At 43.5% G+C, this 20,298-nt stretch overlaps 1 protein-coding gene across 2 annotated transcripts in view; it reads left to right on the forward strand.

Moving 5' to 3' along the window:
* Positions 1-1,846: 1,846 nt before the first annotated feature.
* The window catches only part of GRHL1 (grainyhead like transcription factor 1), a 51,635-nt gene continuing 33,183 nt past the window's right edge, over positions 1,847-20,298 (forward strand). The window contains exons 1-8 of one of the 2 annotated variants that reach the window (XM_025353909.1): positions 1,847-2,028; positions 5,077-5,263; positions 9,334-9,404; positions 11,595-11,985; positions 13,016-13,092; positions 14,455-14,611; positions 14,804-14,915; positions 15,861-15,955. In XM_025353909.1, coding sequence (XP_025209694.1) covers positions 2,009-2,028; positions 5,077-5,263; positions 9,334-9,404; positions 11,595-11,985; positions 13,016-13,092; positions 14,455-14,611; positions 14,804-14,915; positions 15,861-15,955 — 1,110 coding nt within the window. In that variant the 5' untranslated portion in view covers positions 1,847-2,008. Of the gene's footprint in view, positions 2,029-5,076; positions 5,264-9,333; positions 9,514-11,594; positions 11,986-13,015; positions 13,093-14,454; positions 14,612-14,803; positions 14,916-15,860; positions 15,956-20,298 lie in introns of both variants that reach the window. The other variant, XM_025353910.1, reaches the window with a different exon arrangement.

Consider the following 20,298-nt stretch of genomic DNA (forward strand, 5'->3'; position numbering starts at 1 on the left):
CTCATGCTGCTCCTCACTTCACCTCCTTCCCTTGGCTTCCATGCTTCCATTGCTTCCGACCTCGGTGTCCCTGTCTTCTGTCTCCTCCACTGGCTCTTCTTCCCAGCCTTTCTGTGTCGGAGGCTCCTGGATCCAGCATGGGTCCCATCCTCTTTCCTCCCTGCCTTCTCATGGCTTTAAATGGCCTCTAGATGTGGGCGGCGCCCAGATGTGAGCTTCAGCCCAGACTTCTCCCCTGCACTCCAGCCTCGTACTCAGGAGCCCACCTGATACATGGATTTGGATCTCCCATACATCTTGAGCTTAGCACGTCCAAAATGGACTCTTGTTCTTCCCCAAATCTTCTATGCCCTAGGTCTTCCGTATCCCAGGGGATGGCAAATCATTCCTCCAGTTGCCCAGCTGGAAACCCTGTAATCATCCTCGATTCCCTCCTCCTCTCACACCCCATATCCAATTTTCAGACAATCCTGTTGGTCCCACCTTCAAAGCATATCCAGAGTTCGGCCACTTCCCACCACCTCACTCTATCATGGCAGTGGCCTCCTACCTGGTCCCCACCACGCAGCAGCAAAGAACTATGTTAAAATGTGAGATCCTGTCACTTCCCCGCTCCAAGCCCCTCCAATGCATCCCCACCTCGCCCAGAGAAAAGCCACAGTCCTTACGGAAGCCGGCAAGGCCCTGCTCAATCCGCTCCCCTGCGACCACTATCTCTGACCGCAGCTCCCGGCTCCCTGTGTCCCTCCAGCCACCTGGGTCCCTTCACGGGTCACTGAACACACCAGGGTCCCTGCCTCAGGCACAGTCCCACCTTCGTGGCCCCTCATCTCCTTCAAGCCTGGCTCCTCCCCGCCTCCCCAGGGCCTGCCTGCTTTACCTTTCAACCAGCCACACCATTTACTTATTTTTGCATTGCCCGTTACCCCAACTAGGAAGGCGAGGAGTTGTGTCTGTTCTATTGACTGCCCTGTCTCCGGCGTCTGGGGCCGCGCCTGCCCTAGTGGCAGGTCCGACGCTGGGCATGTGGGGACTCAGTGGGCAGACCCTGGGAAAGACGGCAGGTCGGGAAGGACAAGTGGGGGCTGTCGCAGTGGAGTGGTACCCGGGGCCGGCCCGGGGCGCGCGACTGTACGGGCAGCGTGGGGCGGCCGCGCGGGGAAGTGGCGCCCGGGGCAGAGACATCGCGGAGCCCCAGGGCCTGCCGCCGAGGGGACCGCGGGAGCCGCGAGGGCAAGAAATGCTAAAAGCGCGCGGCCGCGGTGGGCCGGGAGAAGGGACATTCCGGAGACGGCTCTCGGGGGAAGCCACGGGACCCGGGGGTGACAGCCTGCGAGAACCGAGAGGTGAGACGCGCGACCGGGGAGCGCGGGGACCGGCAGAGGCGCCTCGGCCGGGCGAGCGCAGTGGCAGCGCGGGGCGCTGGGGCCGGAACAGCGGGCAACGTGGGCACGGGGTGCGGAGGCCTGAGTGAGCGAAGAAGGAGGCGGCTCCACGGCCCAGGCTCGTCGCGGAGGGGATGGCCGGGGACGCCGGGGGCGGCGGCCCGGCGCGAGCGGGAGCGCTCTCGGTGCGCGCGGAGGTCGGCGGGTGCGCGCCACAGCCGCCGCGCTCCCTCTCCAGTCAGGGCAGGCGCGTAAGACCGCGAGCGGGGCGCGCAGTCCCGGGCGCAACCTCGCGGAACGCGCGGCCCTTGCCCCCAGCCCGCGCCGCTCGACCCCGTCAGCCCCGCCCCAGCGCCCCCTCTCTGACCAATCAGGAGGCGCGGCCGGCCTCCCAGCCCCGAGGCCCCACCCCCAGCCGGCGCATCGCCAGCCAATGAGCGGCCGAGCCCGGCGCCCAGTGCGCGCAGCCCGCGCGGAGCCGGCTCAGAGCGAGAAAAGCCAACCCAACCCGTCGGGGCCGCCGCTCCGGACCCGCAGCCACCGCCGCCTCCTCCCCCCGGATCGGGTGTACTGTCCCAACCCGAAAGTCCAGTTCTGCGGCCCGGCAGCGGCGAGCGGGCGCGATGACACAGGAGTACGACAAGTGAGTGAGGCGCGGGAGTCCGGCCGCCGCGGGGGGGCCGCGCTGAGGGGCCGCACCTGCAGCGAGCGAGCCGAGCGCAGACCTGAGGCCTCGCGGGCGGGCGGGCGCCAGGCACGGGCCGGGGGCCGCTGTCCACTCCACGCCGCCACGGCCTCTGCCCCTTAGCCCTGCCCGGCTCTTTGTTCGGTCGGAGCCTCGGGAGGAGAGACCCCGTCCTCGGGGAAACTCGACACCGGAGGGGCCGCCCTCCTCACCTCCCCCCCGGCCAGGTGGGGCCCACTCGGGCGCGCATCTTGGGCTTGGGGTCCCCGGCGCGGTCAGGTGCGGCGCGAGGTCGGGGCGCCGCCAACGCCCCCGGGCCTCCCCGCCCCAGTCTCCTGCCCGGTCGGCCTCGGGAGCCCGGTGGGGAGCTCGCCGCGTCGGGACAGGTGGACTTCTCCAGGTAATCTGTGGTCTCAGGCTCGTCACTCGGCGACCTGCTGGAACTTCCAAAACAGAAATGTAGGGGAAGGTTGAAGTGCCCCGATGTCCGGACGTTTACTTTTCACTGGCTGGCGGTATGAGTGGGAAAACGGCTGTAGGAGTTATTTTGCCACTTGCATCATTGATGGTAATTACAGATTACCGTGTTTTTAGTGCTCGAGAGAATCAGGAGGATGAAACTTTGAAATCCGGGTGTTAAACGAGAAAGTACTGTACAAGCTAATATGCCTTTTAGAGTTTGTGATTTAAAAGCATATTTCGACAAATATAAGGTGGTAATGTAATAAAGCATGGGGGATTAACTGGGCGAGGGATATTTCTGTATTTACAGCTTTTCTAAAAATATAAAATTGTTCTAAAATTTTAAAAAAACTTACTAAAGGAAAAAAAAAGGGAAATCGCACCAAGTCAGTCAGTATATTTCAGATCAGTAAGTTTAAGGCAGATAGGTTCCCCTGCCAGTTTGTTAGTTATTTGTGAAGGATCGGTTTTTGTCAGTGTGTTCTTTTTCTGGATGAGATAGATATTTTGTATGCAGTATCTTAAATGGATTACTCTTGTGTTGTAGAATATGCAGTTAAATTATTGCCTGAAACATATTTCAGAAGTCTGAGAGATCGCTGACGCAAGGTTTAAGGCTCACCTGAAAGTAATGATGAGCCTTCAGCGACTGAAGCCTCCTTCCTGACTGTCATGAGGAAGTAGACAAAGGCAACTGGTTTTGTGTTTATTTCTTGACGTATAGTTTAGATAAGGCAAAATTTCCAAAGCTAACATTTTGGCCTTAGGCAGGCTTTGGAAATATGAAACAGCTTCAGGGTGATTCCGAACATAAAGCCATTTCTCTATTTTCTATTGCTTGTACAAATTTGGGATGTGGGTGGGAGAAGGAGGAAGTTGAAAACTAGCATTAAGGGAATTGAACAGCCAAGTGCTGTCATAGTCTTCTGGAGGTAGCTATTACGCTATTAATTATAGCTTAGCAATACACCAGTAAATCAGTCCATGGCACCACCCGTTCAGTAGCTGTTGTACTCTGGTACTGATGGCTCAGGGAATGCCACTTTGTATATTTCTTTATTTTCTTAAAAGTTGAGATTTGCGTAAGCAATCTCCATTTTTAGACAAATGATCTGCTCGCTTTGAACAGCCTTTTATGTTTGTTTTGTGTTAAAATAGTATACCACCTCAAGACTTACTTACCAAATGTAAGATTTATGCCATGAGTGAGTAAAAACATTGGCTTTCAAATAACACTTCATTTTGACTGAGGACACATTGTTGGATTTTTCCCCCTTTTTTGAAGATGTTCTCCTTTTTCTAAATCTATCTGTTTTTAAAGGCCTTGGGTGATTCCCAAACCCTAACCTTTGTTGATTACTTGAAAAGATAATCAGTCTTTCTACATTCACTTTTAAAATAGGTAGGTCACCTTTAGGCCATTTACATATTTCATTTGTGTGTTGCAATGAGAGCCAGTCCTTCAATTTGCCTGTTAGAATAGTAATAATTCAGAGGAGTTCCAAACATTTAAAATTTATTTTTCTCCTTGGAAATAAACTGCTTTGTTTTGCTAGAGTCAGTGTTCCATTTTTTCTCTTTATTGACTTATTAAATAGTACCAACTGAACAGTTGTTGAGACTGTTTACATTTCAGGTTTTTGGAATTAGTAATGTTTGCTTTAATCTTTTAAATTAAATCTTCTATAAGGTTTCACTAAGATCGCCATTGATTTTTTTGGATTTTTCCCACCAAACTACAGTGTTAAAATGAAACAGTTCTTGTGCAGTGTGGAAAACTAGTAAAGACATTTTAAAAGCCAGATTTTCCCACCTATTTTTTTTTTAAATCTTTTTGTTCAGTGGCTTCATTTATTGTTGGAGATTCTTAAGTGTTTATCTCTAAGATAAACAGTTAACTCCCATGCCAGAAAATTATGCCTCTTTATTGATTTACAGTCCCCTTTGGCCACATTCCATGCTCAATCTGCTGGTAATCAGTAGAATATTCTGGCTTTCTCATATACCCCCGAGGATTGCGTGAAGTATCCCTTTTTCTTTCTGCTGCTTCTCCCCTCCCCACTGTGTTCAGGTAGGAATTTTTAAGGCATGGCAGCCACAGTAGAAAGAGGGAATAACGTAGCAGTGTGATGAACGGCACACACTCTTCTCAAGAGGGGACCATCCTGATTGTTGTTGGAAGAGAACAGATATTCTCTTTTCCTTACTGTGTCCTCCTGTTTGTTTATGGAAAGTATTTGAATAGCGTGGCATTTTCTCAGGGATGGTTTTGTTTTGCTTTTTTGCCAAATTGTGTATCCTGGGTTCCATGTGTAAGTGAACTGCCAGTTCTCTGGCTGCCTAGACACTTCATGTCTTACTGTGGGACCCACTGGTCTGCACTTAGGTGGTTTGTCTTCTGGTCTTGTCTTAATTTAACTTCCTAGGGTCGTTGATGAAACAATAGACTGTTTTATAGCAATGTCAAGGAATTGGTAGCTTATGATGCCTTGCAGTAGAAAAGTATGTGTTTTTTTGTTTTTGTTTTTTTTAATTTCTCTGAAGCAAACGGCCAGTGTTGGTTCTTCAGAATGAAGCACTTTATCCACAGCGGCGGTCCTACACTAGTGAGGATGAGGCCTGGAAATCCTTCCTGGAAAACCCTCTCACTGCAGCCACCAAAGCGATGATGAGCATCAATGGAGATGAAGACAGCGCTGCTGCACTGGGCCTGCTCTATGACTACTACAAGGTGGGTTTGCCTGCCTTTAAAACCCTTAACAGCAGTCTCCAATGCACTTGATTCAGCAGCATATAAAACAGTCATTTGCTGGTAGAATGCCATGCAAGTTGCTTCTGTAGTGACTATAAATAGTTTAATGAGTACTTTGACTTACTGTGGTTCAAAGCTAAAAATCTGTGATTGTAGAATCAAAGGGTTGTTTTTAAAACATGCAAAGCAGTCAGCTGCTGTGGCTGTATCCAGAAGGTGAAACCACCATAAAAGAGGATGTTAGATGTGCCTTCTTGGGTTTGAGCATCTCACTGAAGGTGGTTCTTAGTGCCATGGAAAGTGGGCAGGGCTCATTTACCTTTCACCTTTATTCCTGTGTAGTCAAGATGATTTCCTTTCCCGAAATGATACTACAGAGCCTTTGAAACCATATTCTCTAGTCTAGGACTGTCTAGTTCCAAGATCAGGATATGTTTTGTTGCCTGTTTCTAGAGATTTGGAGTAATCTTAATTAAATATAATCTATACACTGCATGGAATTTTACATGGTTTTCATTATCTGGAAATGACACTACTGATCTGTGTCATCATCATCATTGTCCTGATAACACTAGCTGTCACTGTTACGCTAGACATGTTACCAGCCTGTGTGAGACTTCACACTCAGAGGTCATAGCTAGGATGTGTGCATCTGGGGCCCTAGTCTGGTTCATGGCCGAGGCCACTGTCTTTCTAATGCAGGGTGCATACTGCTTTTCTTCTGGATTCACCTCTCCATTCTTCCTTCTGACCAGGAACACACATTTGGGGGTGGCTACGTCTTTAGGGTGCTACTTAAAACAGCAGACTACGTTGAAGCACAGCTTTGCCATGGGGCCTTTGTCTCATTGTCACTCTGTGTGACTAACTTGTGTAATCATTATGTTGTCATCAGTACCTGTATGAAAACAGGATCTGTTTGGGATTACCAGAAGTTTCTGAATGACAAGCGTCTTCTCATGAATATAGTGTATATTTTTTACAGTTTATTTTTGCTATATTTTTGTTTTAAAAACTTTCAAACCTACATAAAACTTAAGAGGATAATTAATTCTCGAATACCTTTACCCAGACTCGCCAGTTGCTGGCCATTGGCTACATTCTGGCACTGTATTCTTTCCTTAATGTAAGAAATACAGAGGTGAAAGAAGCCTAGGAGATAGTTTTATTATTAAAATTAGGGTGATTAGCCTGAGCAACATGATGAGACCCTGTCTCTACCCAAAAATAAATAAATAAATACAGAAATACAGAAATCCGCTGGTTAATACACGCATGCCTGTAGTCTCAGCTACTTAGGAGACTGAGGTGGGAGGATCACTTAAGCCTGGGAGTTGGAGGCTACAGTGAGCTGAGATCATGCCATATCTCTACACTCCAGCCTGGGTGACAGAGACAGACCCTATCTCAAAAAAAAAAAAAAAAAAAATTAGGGTGATTATTTCCTAGTATGGGGCCATGTGTCTAACTAAGTTGGAGCTAGGGATTGAGGTAAGCTCTTTTTTCTTTGAATATGAACAGAAACTTGTGTAATAACTAATGATGCTAGAAGAAACCCTTACCAGGGAAACATAGCCATGAAGAGTTCCTTTGAAGTGGAAATTATTATATATCTGTTCTTATAGCTTGTTTTATTGACTTACTATAAATTAAGTTTCTAAAACATTTATTATGAAGTTACACATTTTTAACTGAAACTTTTGAGAATGGGAGAAACTTGTTGGTACAAGTTTCGTGCCAGAAAGACCAGTGTAATAACACTAGGTATACTACTCCTGTGTCTCATAAGCAAATAAATCCTCACATCTGTCTGGGAAGGGTGACAGTTTTAGTGGTACTTATTTGTCAGACTTCTTGTGATAGGTGTACATTTATTTTCTCTTCTTCTTCTTCTTCTTTTTAATTTTTCATTTAGTAGTAGTAGTATTTTTAGCAGCAGAGTCTCACTCTTACTCAGGCTGGAGTGTAATGGTGCAGTCATAGCTCGCTGCAACCTCAACCTCCTGAGGTTGAGTGATTCTCCTGCCTCAGCTTCTTGAGTAACTAGGACTACAGGTCATGCCTGGCTAATTTTAAAACTTTTTGTAGAGATGGAGTCTCACTATGTTGCCCAGGCTGGTCTCAAATTCCTGGCCTCAGGTAATCTTCCTGCCTTAGCCTCCCAAAGTGTTAGGATTACAGACGTGAGCCACTGTGCCTGGCCTATTTTCTTTTTTAAATAAACTGAATTGTTTGTTTCAGGTTTTTGGTTGTAAGCATCAGTCATTATTACATAATAATTTTGATAAAGCTTGAAAAGCATATTGTTAATACATGAAGCAGTGGTTTTTTTGTTTGTTTTTTGTTTGGTTGGTTTTTTTTGTTTTTTGTTTTTTGTTTTATATGGAGTCTCGCTCTGTCGCCCAGGCTGGAGTACAGTGGCATAATCTCAACTCACTGCAACCTCTGCCTCCTGGGTTCAAGTGATTCTCTTGCCTCAGCCTCCTGCCTACAGGAGGCTGTAGCTGGGACTACAGGCGTGCGCCACCACGCCCGGCTAATTTTTTGTATTTTTAGTAGAGATGGGGTTTCACCGTGTTGGCCAGGATGGTCTTTTTTTTTTTGAGACGGAGTCTTGCTCTGTCACCCTGGCTGGAGTGCAGTGGCCGGATCTCAGCTCACTGCAAGCTCCTCCTCTCGGGTTCACGCCATTCTCCTGCCTCAGCCTCCCGAGTAGCTGGGACTACAGGCACCCGCCACTTCGCCCGGCTAGTTTTTTGTATTGTTTAGTAGAGACGGGGTTTCACCGTATTAGCCAGGATGGTCTCGATCTCCTGACCTCATGATCCGCCCGTCTCGGCCTCCCAAAGTGCTGGGATTACAGGCTTGAGCCACCGCGCCCGGCCGGCCAGGATGGTCTTGATCCCTTGACCTCGTGATCCGCCCGCCTCGGCCTCCCAAAGTGCTAGGATTACATGTGTGAGCCACCGCGCCCGGCCAGCAGTGTTTTGTCTTTAATGGTGAACACAAGGATACAGGAATAGAATTTTCATGCTGAAAGCCATTTTTAAGCACCTTAGCCATTTTGGAGCGTGCAATGGTGTAAAATCTCAGTTGAGTTATTTCTACAGGACACTAACGTTTGCCTACTTTTCACTTCCCTTGCAAAGAAAAGAACCAAAAAAGGAACAGAACACTGAGTTAGACTGGTCCTTTGGGTGATGGATGTATGAATCCCAGCATATCTAAAGACAGTGATCATATGAAGCCCTCATTTGGATCTTAGAAGAAATGAACGGTTAACATGGCTGTTCCTTCTGCTTTTGCATTTGATCTGAATGGAGAGTAGTAGGAAAGAGCACTGAGAAAGTTGGAAGAGCTCTGTTGTGTTTTCAGTAGCTTCTTCTCTAATGTTGTATAGATGAACCAGTAAAACCAGGGCAGAGGTATTTCTTTTTTTCTTTTTGTTTTTGAGTCAGGAAGGGTCTTGCTCTGTCGCCCAGGCCGGAGTGCAGTGGCGCAATCTCTGCTCTCTGTAACCTCTGCCTCCGGGCTGAAGCGATCTCCTCACCACAGTCTCTCTTGTGTAGCTGAGACTGTAGGCACATGCCACCACGCCCGGCTAATTTTTAATTTTTTTTTTTGTAGAAATGAGTTTCACTATATTACCCAGGTTGGTCTCAAACTCCCGGGCTCAAACAGTCCTCCCACCTTGGCCTCCCGAAGTGGCTGGGATTATAGACATGAGCCAGCAGCTTCGGCCAGTGGAGGTATTCTTTTAAGAGATGAGACCCAAACTCCATGACAGAATAAATGTATCATGCCCTGAGTTTATTTGGCAACTCAATAACAGTTACTTTTTACATATCAACCAGATGGGTGACTAGATTTTAAGCTCATTGAGGGCAGATACTGTCTTTTTCTTTGTGTGTCCCCATAGCCTGGTGTTTGTTAGGCAACCAGTAGATAAATGAATGATTGAATTTACTGAAAAATAAAAGGCTGTATCTTTGGGTAAACTGCACTTCACTGAATAAGAGCTAAATTATTTTCATGTGTGCTAATATCAGGTTCCAAGAGAGAGAAGGTCATCAACAGCAAAGCCAGAGGTGGAGCACCCCGAACCAGATCACAGCAAAAGGTAACATTCAGTGCCTAAACAGCATAAAGAGTGCAGGGGGAAATGCCACGTTTCTGTAACAGCAAAATGGGAGTTTGTTTAAATGAACAACAACTAGTGGAAGGGATAGGTAAGCTGGACTCTTACTATCTAAATTCAGATTTCATCACTGATTTGCCTCTGTTGCTCTGAAAAGTTCCTTTTTTCTTTGGGCACAGTAGTTGCCTTTTCTAGGATGAAAGCACTAACTTTCTCCTCCTCCAAAGGGATAGTTTTAGTAATAACTTAAGTATTTGTTTATTTGTTTTTGAGGTTTTCTTTAGGAGATGTGGCAGTGGTCCATTAAAAAAATTAAATACCAATTGACTCTTGAACAGCTGCCTAAGTAAAATTGAATAAAGCAAGTTAAATTGTATTCAAATTCCTGTTGAAATTATTTGTGAAATATTTTAGATTAAAACTTTCAGGAAATTTAATTAACATTTGTCTTTGTAGCCATGAAAAACTTTAAAAAGACACCTTTTAAATTGCCCTGTGTTTTATTATCAATCAAGGAATAAAACCTATTTAAAGGAAGAATGATCATCACCCAGTATCCCATTATCCTGATGATTGCTTTATTCCTTGTTTTGGTGTGCATGCAAATTTTATGTACCTGTGGTTTTGTTCACAGATAGGATTTGGTGGTATACTTTCTTCTTCTTAGTTTGTTTCATAAACATTTTCTCTGTGTTTTAATCTTCATAATTATCCTTTGGAAGAGGACTTGTGGCTTTTTAACTTTTCATTATGGGCATTTTCGAACATAATAAAAATAGAGAAATAGTATAAGCCCACGTGTATCCTTGACCAGCTTCAACAGTTATCAACAGAATTCCTCGTTTGATGTATTCTTCCCTCTTCTTCAACTTTGAGATTAATTCATGTTTTTATTTTATTTAATTTTGGTGGAACATTCTGAAGCAAACTCTAAATATCCTTATAATTGCTGCTAAACCTAGTTTTCACTATTTTGAAGCCTTAAGGAGCAACTTTCTAGATTTTTTTCCGTTTTAGGATAAATTCCTGGGAGTGAATTTATGGTTCAGGGTTCAAACAGTTTTATTGATCTTGAAATGTACAGAATTCCCAATTTGCCTGTTTCTTAAAGCTTCAGCCTGTAAGATTTCTGGGGGCTTTGAAAATTCATTCATTTTACCCACTGGAAATCATCTTGTATTGCTCAAATTATTTATCAAACCAAAATTTAATTTTATAAAAAGCAGATGTGTCTACTGATATAATGTAACAATAGGTTTTCTTGGGTGAAAGAGAAAGCCAGGCCGGGTGCGGTGGCTCACGCCTATAATCCCAGCACTTTGGGAGGCTGAGGCAGGTGGATCACCTTAGGTCAGGAGTTCGAGACCAGCCTGGCCAACATGGTGAAACCTAGTCTCTACTAAAAATAAAAAAATGAGCCGAATGTGGTGGCACGTGCCTGTAATCCCAGCTACTTGCGAGGCTGAGGCAGAAGAACTGCTTGAACCTGGGAGGTGGAGGTTGTAGTGAGCCAAAATCATGCCATTGCACACCAGCCTGGGCCACAAGGGCAAGACTCTGTCTCAAAAAGAAAGAAAAAAAAATAAGGAGAAAGCCAAATATCATAGGTGGTTGGAAAAGTGGTGACCACAAGTAATAATGGCTCATACTTCTTGAAGACTGTGTGTCAGGCCTTATTATACACATTTTAGTGTATCATCTCATCTCAACCTGATGAGAATGCACGCCATTATTGTCCCCATTTTACAGATGAGGATTCAGTTACTAAAAGATGAAGTAACTTGCTCAGGTGACACAGAACTTGAACCCAGGCAATTTGACCCTGGCGTCTATGCTGTAACCCCAGTTGATCAGATCACATAGCTTCAGATTTCTAGTAAAACATAGTAATTTTTTTTTAGGATTATGGAAAGTAAAGCTTATTAGAGGAGAGCTCTGAGTACTTAGTATTTCAAATGAAATTTTACTTAATATGTTGGATTTTATTTGACCGATAACCAGAAAGCCTTTTCCCCTTTATCTAGTAATGGGTAGTTTTGATGTTTTCTGTTTATTCCCTGTCAAGTGTATTGTTATTGCACAGGACCCAATAGCCCAGTGCCATTAGGAAAATAAAAATTGTCAAAGAACTACATCAACATCGAGTTTGAAAGCAGTTTTCTTTTCTTAAAGAAACAGCATACCAATTGTGACAGAGCAGCCCCTCATTTCTGCTGGAGAAAACAGAGTGCAAGTACTGAAAAATGTGCCGTTTAACATTGTCCTTCCCCATGGCAACCAGCTGGGCATTGATAAGAGAGGCCATCTGACAGCTCCAGATACGACAGTCACTGTCTCCATAGCAACGATGCCTACCCACTCCATCAAGACAGAAACCCAGCCGCATGGCTTTGCTGTGGGAATCCCCCCAGCAGTGTATCATCCTGAGCCCACTGAGCGGGTGGTGGTTTTCGATCGGAATCTCAGTACTGACCAGTTCAGCTCTGGTGCTCAAGCCCCAAATGCTCAAAGGCGAACTCCAGACTCGACCTTCTCAGAGACCTTCAAGGAAGGCGTTCAGGAGGTACAGGAAACAAACATCTTCCTAAGACGCCTGTGTGTTTGTATAAGTATTGGGTTCCACCTTTTCCTTGTTATGTAAGCGTGAAACTCGGCCTGAAATGAATGGATTAGGAATAAAAGATTTTTTTTTTTTTTAAGAGAAAAGGCCGATGGGTATAATTTGGAAGCTAAACCTATAAAACCAGAAGTTGTTATCAAGGGTGCATGGCTAATCTTACCAGCAGCTGAGTTAACAATTATGATTTCAGCTAAGTGATTTGCTGGAGAAAGAGAAAGAGAACCCCATACATAATCTTCTGTTGACCACAGGTAGATTCTCATAGTCTGTTTTCAGCACTTCTCCCAGCGCCAAACAAGCTCCCTGGAACTGGTCTTAATATAAAATGAGTTATTATGTCTTTGCTTGATGTTTCTTGGTTGGTAATATAGTCAGGGAGAGCTCAAATGCATTGTGTGAAGTTTACAGATTAATTCCAAATAGTTCTGGGGGTTCTATGGTGATGAATACCTCACTCAGCTAAAAGTTAGGGACTGAAGGTGTTAGAAACCATACTTAATGACTCGATGAGGTAAAGAGCATCCATCTCTGCATGTGGAGTTGGGGCAGAATGTTAGCCTTTCCCAAGAAAATGCACCACGTCTCCAGCTGTGGTGTGAACTTGATGCTGCGTCTTAACTTGATATAATGATAGGGTGACTCTTTAAAGTCATGACATTTTGGTTGCAGATCCTAGTGTTTGAACAGAGTTGGGATGTGTGTGAAAGACAGAAAAGGGGGTCGTGAGTCAGAAGCACTTAGTGGGGATACCTACACAGCTTGTTGTCATTTACTTGAGTGGCATATAAAAGTGGGCATTTTCTCTGTTTTAATTTTTTTAATATTTGTAGCTTCAAAATTTTTATTCAAAAATAAATATGGAAAGGATAGTGGGTTGCTGTAAGCCACATACTTTTATGCAGTACCAGAGCTTGGTCTTTAGTAACCATGATAACCAGTTAAATAGTTGTGGCTTATCACATTGATATTTCAGGTTTTCTTCCCCTCGGATCTCAGTCTGCGGATGCCTGGCATGAATTCAGAGGACTATGTTTTTGACAGTGTTTCTGGGTAATAGATGTCTTTTAATTTGATTTTTAATTTGCAGCTTTTATAACTTACTCCTTTCACGTTAACTTAATAAATCAAAGGTGGCTTTAGCAGGCTTTCCCCTTATCTTACTACTTTTACTGTGGTATAGTCTTGGGTAGAGGACATCTGCTTCAGTGCTTTTAATTTTGAACTCTTTAAACTATATTTCAAGTTTCCTTAATTCTTGGTGTTGGTGCTTTTTCTTTCTTTTGGTTTCTTTATGTGATGGTAGTAGAATGGAATCTAATAGGAGAGATGACGGGATTAAATTAGGTCTCTGAGGTCCTTTCTGTTGCCAAAAATATATAATTAGGTGAGAATTTAGGAAGAATATCAAGTGATAAAAAAGTGATAAAAGCTTGTTTTTTTTTATCAGCCTCACTAACGATAAAATAAATGAAGTCAACTTTTTTCTGAGCTGACAACTTTCTTTTGACCTCACAAAATCGTATCTCTGGCAATATGAATATTTTCCAAGTTAATTAGGAACTCATGTTTTGTTTTATGTGTTTTTTACATGTGTTATATTTTATGGTTTTAAAAGTGTCTAAGATTTTATGGGAATTGAGACTTCCCTTAGAGATCTGCCTCAAGATGCAGGAGTCCCAAACGGAAATGCCTTTAGGGTTTGGGATAGGGGTCAGCTAACTTTTTCTGTAAAGAGTCAGAGAGTAAATATTTCAGGCTTTGTGGGCCATACAACCTCTGTGTGTTTTCGCAACTATCCTGGTCTGCTGCTGTGCAAAAGCAGCCATAGGTAATATGTAAACAAATGATGTGGCTATGTGCTAATAAAACTTTAGTTACAAAAGTAGGTGTAATCTGCTGAGCCGTGGCCTGGTAAGGTTCTTAAATAACTTTAGGGGCACATATGAGTGGTAGTGTTAGATAATAGGTAATGTCGAGAATTGAGGAGTGCCTGCTATTAAAGACATTTAAATTACAAGTAGAAACAACAAAAAAGTGCTATATAGGCCAAAAGGAATTTAGTCAAAGGAACACCAGCCACCTGTCTGAAACCTCTGCTGGAGAAATACCAGATTGGCAGCATGTCTTGTGAGAAGTTCCTTCCAAAGTCCTTTCCACCTATTAGTATCTTTAATATCTCGAGCCCTCAAACTCAGGATGTCCGATTGCTAACATCCATCACATCATAGAATTTTTAATCGGCAACAATTTGTACTTCCACATCTGAGAGACTTGAGAATTTTCAGCTGCTGAGTACTTTTGTTTCAGATTTTCTTTGTCATGAAAAAGATAGCAAACGTTATTTGTAATATGATGTATAGCAAACTTCCACGAGAGTAGATTTAGAGACCTGTGACTTTTTTTGTCCTTTAGGAACAACTTTGAATATACCCTAGAAGCTTCAAAATCACTTCGACAGAAGCCGGGAGATAGTACCATGACATACCTGAACAAAGGCCAGTTCTATCCTATCACCTTAAAGGAGGTGAGCAGCAATGAAGGAATCCATCATCCCATCAGCAAAGTTCGAGTAAGTTCTGATCTTAGTCCTGTTCTCTAGGAAAGCTAGTCAGAGTCTAACATTTCCAGGTCTGAAGCAGCTCTGAATGACCGCCTGAAATTGCAGCTTTAAGCCTTCACTGTAAAATATAATATTAAATACGTTTTCCAAGACATACTCACCCTTCAGTGTCTTTATGTTGTAATGCATTCTCTTTCACAGAGTGTGATCATGGTGGTTTTTGCTGAAGACAAAAGCAGAGAAGATCAGTTAAGGCATTGGAAGTACTGGCACTCCCGGCAGCACACTGCTAAACAAAGATGCATTGACATAGGTAAGCAGCTCAAGAGCCCGCTCTTATTCCCAGAGGTACAGCCATCCAGTTTCTAAATCCAGTTATTTTTGGCAGTGATCAGCTTCCTGCCGAAAGCATTTGAATTTTTATGCCAGCTACTGATCTGTTCCAAACACTGTCCTCGGCCTCCTGGAACCAGTGCACTCACCATTCCTCCCATGCAGTAATGGGACATGTGCCCACGTGGTGGCTTTCCACAGGACACTAGGGCCAGAAGCCATGTAGCTGGCTAACCTGAGAATGTCCCCACTTTTCAGTCTGCAATTGCTTTAAGGGGTAATATCTTCTTTAATAGATTCTGATTATTATTTGGACATGATGGAGATAGAGAAAAAAAGCAAGTAAAAGAAAATAAATAAAAAAAGATACTGCTGCTGTGCGGTTGCCTAACAGTCTTCCCTAGATATGCTAAACTGTGTAACTAACCTATCTGTGAGCTGTAGTGGCAAACCTGTGCAAGTTTGTATTTACTGAAGTAGCGTTACACAGACTTCTATCCTTGCCATGTATGTTATTTTCATGTAAAACCATTGTCTGTATCACAGATGGCTGTTAATATTAGTGTTACTTTTTTCCTTTACCTTTTGTAATGCTCTTGTTGCCTTTTCAGGAGAATGAGAACTCAGTTCTAATCTTGTTTCTACAGAGTAGTTTTGTGACCTTGGGACTGTTATTTAAACTTTTTAGACCTAAATTTCCTAATTGTGACATAATGAGATTGAATTAAATATGTCTAAGCTTGCCTCTATTACAAAAACTCTGTGATGCTTTTTCTTCATATTTTGAACTTCTTCTAACCAAACAAAATGTTAAGTTGTCCATAGGTGATAATGTTAAAAAATAGATCTTATTTTGAACTGCTGGGATCCCATGTTGAAACTGAAACTCATGAGTTTTCATTTTCTCTTCCCCTGCTTCCTATAGCTGACTATAAAGAAAGCTTCAACACTATCAGCAACATCGAGGAGATTGCATATAACGCCATTTCCTTCACGTGGGACATCAACGATGAAGCAAAGGTGGGTGGTGAGGTCTGGGCGCCTTATGTCCAGCCATTTGAGAATGGGAGGAGTTTAATGATTTGACAACTGATTTTTTTTTTTCCACAGTTTTATGTGTTTTCATTCTCAGGTGTTATGAAACTATCCTCTCCCCTTTCTATTCTCCCCTCCTCCAAAACAGATCATTTTTGTTGCCATCCTTTGCTTGGAGTCCACTGTGTGAAACATTGCGATTAAGTTGCAGTCTGCCACTCCTGCCTGTTCAGCCTTGAGTCTGACTCCCCATTCACTTTGCCTCATTTCCTCATTTGCACAGTGGAGGTGCTTTCTGTCTCCTCCCTCTATTCAAGGAAGTGTAAGAAGTAATGAAACAATGCCCATCAAACTGTTGGAGTGTCTTTGAGAAAGGCTCTTAAATATAAGTGATTATTAGTAGTACTCTGTTTCATATCATCACCTTATAAATATGATTCCATGTTAAGATTCTTCTGTCTTGTGCTTTTCCCGTTGAAGAATTGCCTCCAATTCAGATGGAGTAACTCTAATTGGCTAGAATTACTCCATCTGGGTGACTCTAATGAGACTTTTTGTGCCCTTTAAGAAAAATTCATCATATTCTTAAGTCCCTTCTGCCTTTCCTCTGCCTTCTTCCCTGTGAGTGTGATCCGTCTCTTCACTCAATTATTAGAGTTCCTGTATTTCTTTCTTTGGATTACTTTAAAAACTGGGAACTCAAGAAACTGAATAGAGGCCAGAAGTGGTGGTTCACACCTGTAATCCCAGCACTTTGGGAGGCTGCGGCGGGTGGATCACTTGAGGCCAAGAATTTGGTGAAACTGGCCAACATGGTGAAACATTGTCTCTACTAAAACTACAAAAAGTTGCCAGGCATGGTGGCATACGCCTCTAATCCCAGCTACTCTGGAGATTGAGGCAGGAGAATCTTGAACCCGGGAGGCGGGGGTTACAGTGAGCTGAGATCACGCCACTGCTCTCCAGCCTAGGCAACAGAGTGAGACCCTGTCCCAAAAAAAAAGAAAAAGAGAAAAAAAACCACAAAACTCAATAGAAACATAGGTCATTTTTCAGACAGTTGTTAACAGAAGGCTGATCTTTAGTTTTCGTTGCAATATTAGGTATAGCATTCTCTCAGAGACCTGGTAGAAAGAAGTTATGTTCATCTTCTTGTCCTTTTTAACTCTCTGTTTTTTACTTTTTCTTTTATGTATTCAATGAGAATTTTAGTAACTTTAAGAATAAGATACTGTATTAGGCGCTGACTATTAGGGTTTCATTTTATCCTCCCCAAGAATGCTTTCGAAAATCATGTGACTGGGTCTTGAGAGTCACGTTAAGCTTGTATTATAATTGCTTTTCTTTCTTATCATTGTCATCATGTCCAAGACAAACATGTGCCTTTCAGACTGCAGACTCTAGACAGTTGGGCCCACCAGGCAGTAAGGAAGCTTAGGTAATTGTAGCTTTAGGTGGGTTTTCCTGCCAACCACCTCAGTCACATACAATTGTCAGGTGGCTGCATAGTCCAGAGTTTGTTGCTTGGCTAAGCAATAAATAGATAAACTTTCCATTTTATATAATTGTTTACGGTTGTTTTGAAATTAAATATCATAATAGGACTCAGTCCACTGGCTACTAAGAACAGCCTATAAAAAGTGTTGGCCTTGTGCCCCAGGATGCTTTTATTCTTAAAGCAAACTGGAGTGTTACTTGCTATTTGCCATTGGGGCCTCACTGAGAAATTGTGGAGGAGGTGATAAAGAGCCCGTAAGTCCTGAGTTCCCTTTTCCAACTTATCCATGACCTTGGGTTAGTCCCTCAGTTCACTACCTCAGTCCTTTCCCCTTGATCCCCCAGGAGAGTCACAAGATTAGAGTGGCCAGCTCTTCTTTATTGGGTGTTGTCAGGATTAATAAGCGCTTGTCAGAGGCGTGGAGATCTTGGCCGAAAAGCCCAGTGCATGGGCAGGGTGCTTTGTTTGTTTGATGTGTCACTCTTTGGGGTGGGAGTAATGAAAGCCAAGATGACGGGTAGGGATAATGGCTTGTTTTATTCTGAAGGCCTGCAGCGTATTTGTATTAGAAATATTGTTGGAGGAGTGGCTTAAGTAGCCTTAATAGCATTGCTAATTGATGTAGGTAAACTCAGTTTCATTTCCCCTTTCAGACCCCCAGCACTGATGTGATTTGAAGCCTTTGCCTGCCGCCAGAAGGGTGTTGTGCCATTTCTTAATGAGGCTACGGGCTTTTGAAGCTAGTATCAGGCAGCAACTTCAAGCGCGTGTTCTAATTAAGTATCGAGGGTTTTTGCTTTCCCTGGCCAACTTGGTGTTTTCTGTTTTTGTTCTTAAAGTAATTAATGCCTCAGGGCAGCAAGAGTGAACAAGTATACATGCAGAATCCTGTATAGTTGTGTTATTTTTGTTGTTGTTTTTACTATTTTCTGAAAATACCTACTTTCTTGTTCTCATTTAGGATACATTTGTCGATTTTTTTAATTTTAAGATTTATACTTGGCACATAATAATTGTACGTATTTATGTGGTATTTGTTAATGTGACTTCCAGTTCTTTCTTCCTCACAAACATAAGGGTTTATTGGAGCTATGTGGCATTTCCTCCCCTCCCCTTTTAGTGATCTCTAATGTACTCTTTTGGCCATGCCAGGATGAGTAAAACTGAAAATCTGGCCCAGTGTCAACATCTGAATCTTACCTGTAGCTTCTGCTTCTCCATTTGGAAATGATGATACTTTGAGGATGTTTTGGGTTGAATCGGGAATGCTTTGGTTTACATTCCACTTTGGGAAAAACACTGACGAAGCTAGGACCCATCTACACTGGCCCTGTGTGCACTCTGTTCATCACCATAAACACATGTCTACCATTGTCATGGAAACTTTTGGAAGTTTTGGAACTTGTGAAAATTTGTTCCTTTTCCAAGTGGTGGAAGAGAGGGAAGTTGCTTTTTGAGAAGCAGAAATGTCTCAGAAACAGGCCCTTAGTGGGATCTGTCTGTCGCGTAGGTGTATCTCATTCCTTCCATGGTCCTCCCTCAAAATTAGATTTGTTTGGGCAGTTAAGAGTCAGAGGTCTCTGGACAGGTTAAAGGCCATGAGGCATTCACATTTCATTGTGAAATAATCAGTTTTCTTCCTGATGCACAGCTGAGATTAGCTGCTCGAGGTAATTTTTGCAGGGAGAAAAAGCAATTGCCTTTGAAGCATTAAAAGATGGAGCTCTGGTAAGATGCTGAAGTTTGGGATTTGTAGGACAAGGTGAGGGCACTGGTCTCCTGCAGAAGAGAGGCCTATGAGCTGAGGGCAGGGGTGCATACAGCGAGGTGGGAGAAAGATATACACAAACTCATCTGGATCAACATTTTCTCTGGAGCCAGCGGTGCACCTTTGCAGGAATTCAGAACTGAGCCCAGCACATCCCAGAGCCTGCCGTGGACAAGGCGTGGGCTGGATCTAGGCTCCTGCCACTAGTTAAGCCAGCTAGGTAGATAGTGGCATAAGTTTGTGGGGACAGCTCGAGATCTTATATATGGCATCATGTTTTCTTAGGAAAAATGTTTATGCCACTTTAAAAATGAACTTTGGGAATGCAGTTTATAAATTGGGGCTGTTTGTTCTGCAACAATTTCAGTATTTTCTAAACCAAGTGAGTTTAGAATAGGCTGAACTGAATGGGCTGTGCATCTTGGCCTAGAGTGTAATTTCTTGCCTGAGTTGTAAATCTTAAGAGTCTACAACAGCATTGAGATTTGCTGAATGATAAGAAGCAAGGGCCTCTCGAAGCCTGAAGATCTAAAATAAACAGAGGAAAAAGAAGTTAGGGAAAGAGCATTAACTTCTTTGAGTGCCTATTATATGCTAGGTGCTGTGCTAAGCTGCCTCACCTGTGTTCATAGTTAGTGGGGCATGGCTGCCTGCCCAGCACCCATAAAAAGCACTCAGTACTCCATGCAATTATGTGCTTGGTGCTTGGTCATCCAAATGAGGTCTTCTGAGGAAGCTAAACTCTAGACCTTGAAATGAATAGAAAACGTTATTGACAGGGAAGATTACTTAAAAATGTAGGTATTATTATTAATAGAGCAACTTTATGGACTCACTAATATAAATGAGAGCACCTTTGCTCGTAAGAAATAATTTATGTTGTATTATATTATAACGTTTAAGTTGGATGAGTAACATTTAAGCACGGAAGATAAATTATAAACTAAAAAGCTGCTGTATTGGAATCCAGTGAAAACTGGGCCAGCCAGCTCTGAGGGAGACCTGTGAGCCAGCAGGCACTAAAGAAGGGGATGTCTGGGGGTGGTGTAGGGACACCTTTGG

The sequence above is a fragment of the Theropithecus gelada genome, chromosome 13 (genome assembly GCF_003255815.1).
Source record: "Theropithecus gelada isolate Dixy chromosome 13, Tgel_1.0, whole genome shotgun sequence".
Taxonomy (NCBI): Eukaryota; Metazoa; Chordata; class Mammalia; order Primates; family Cercopithecidae; genus Theropithecus; species Theropithecus gelada.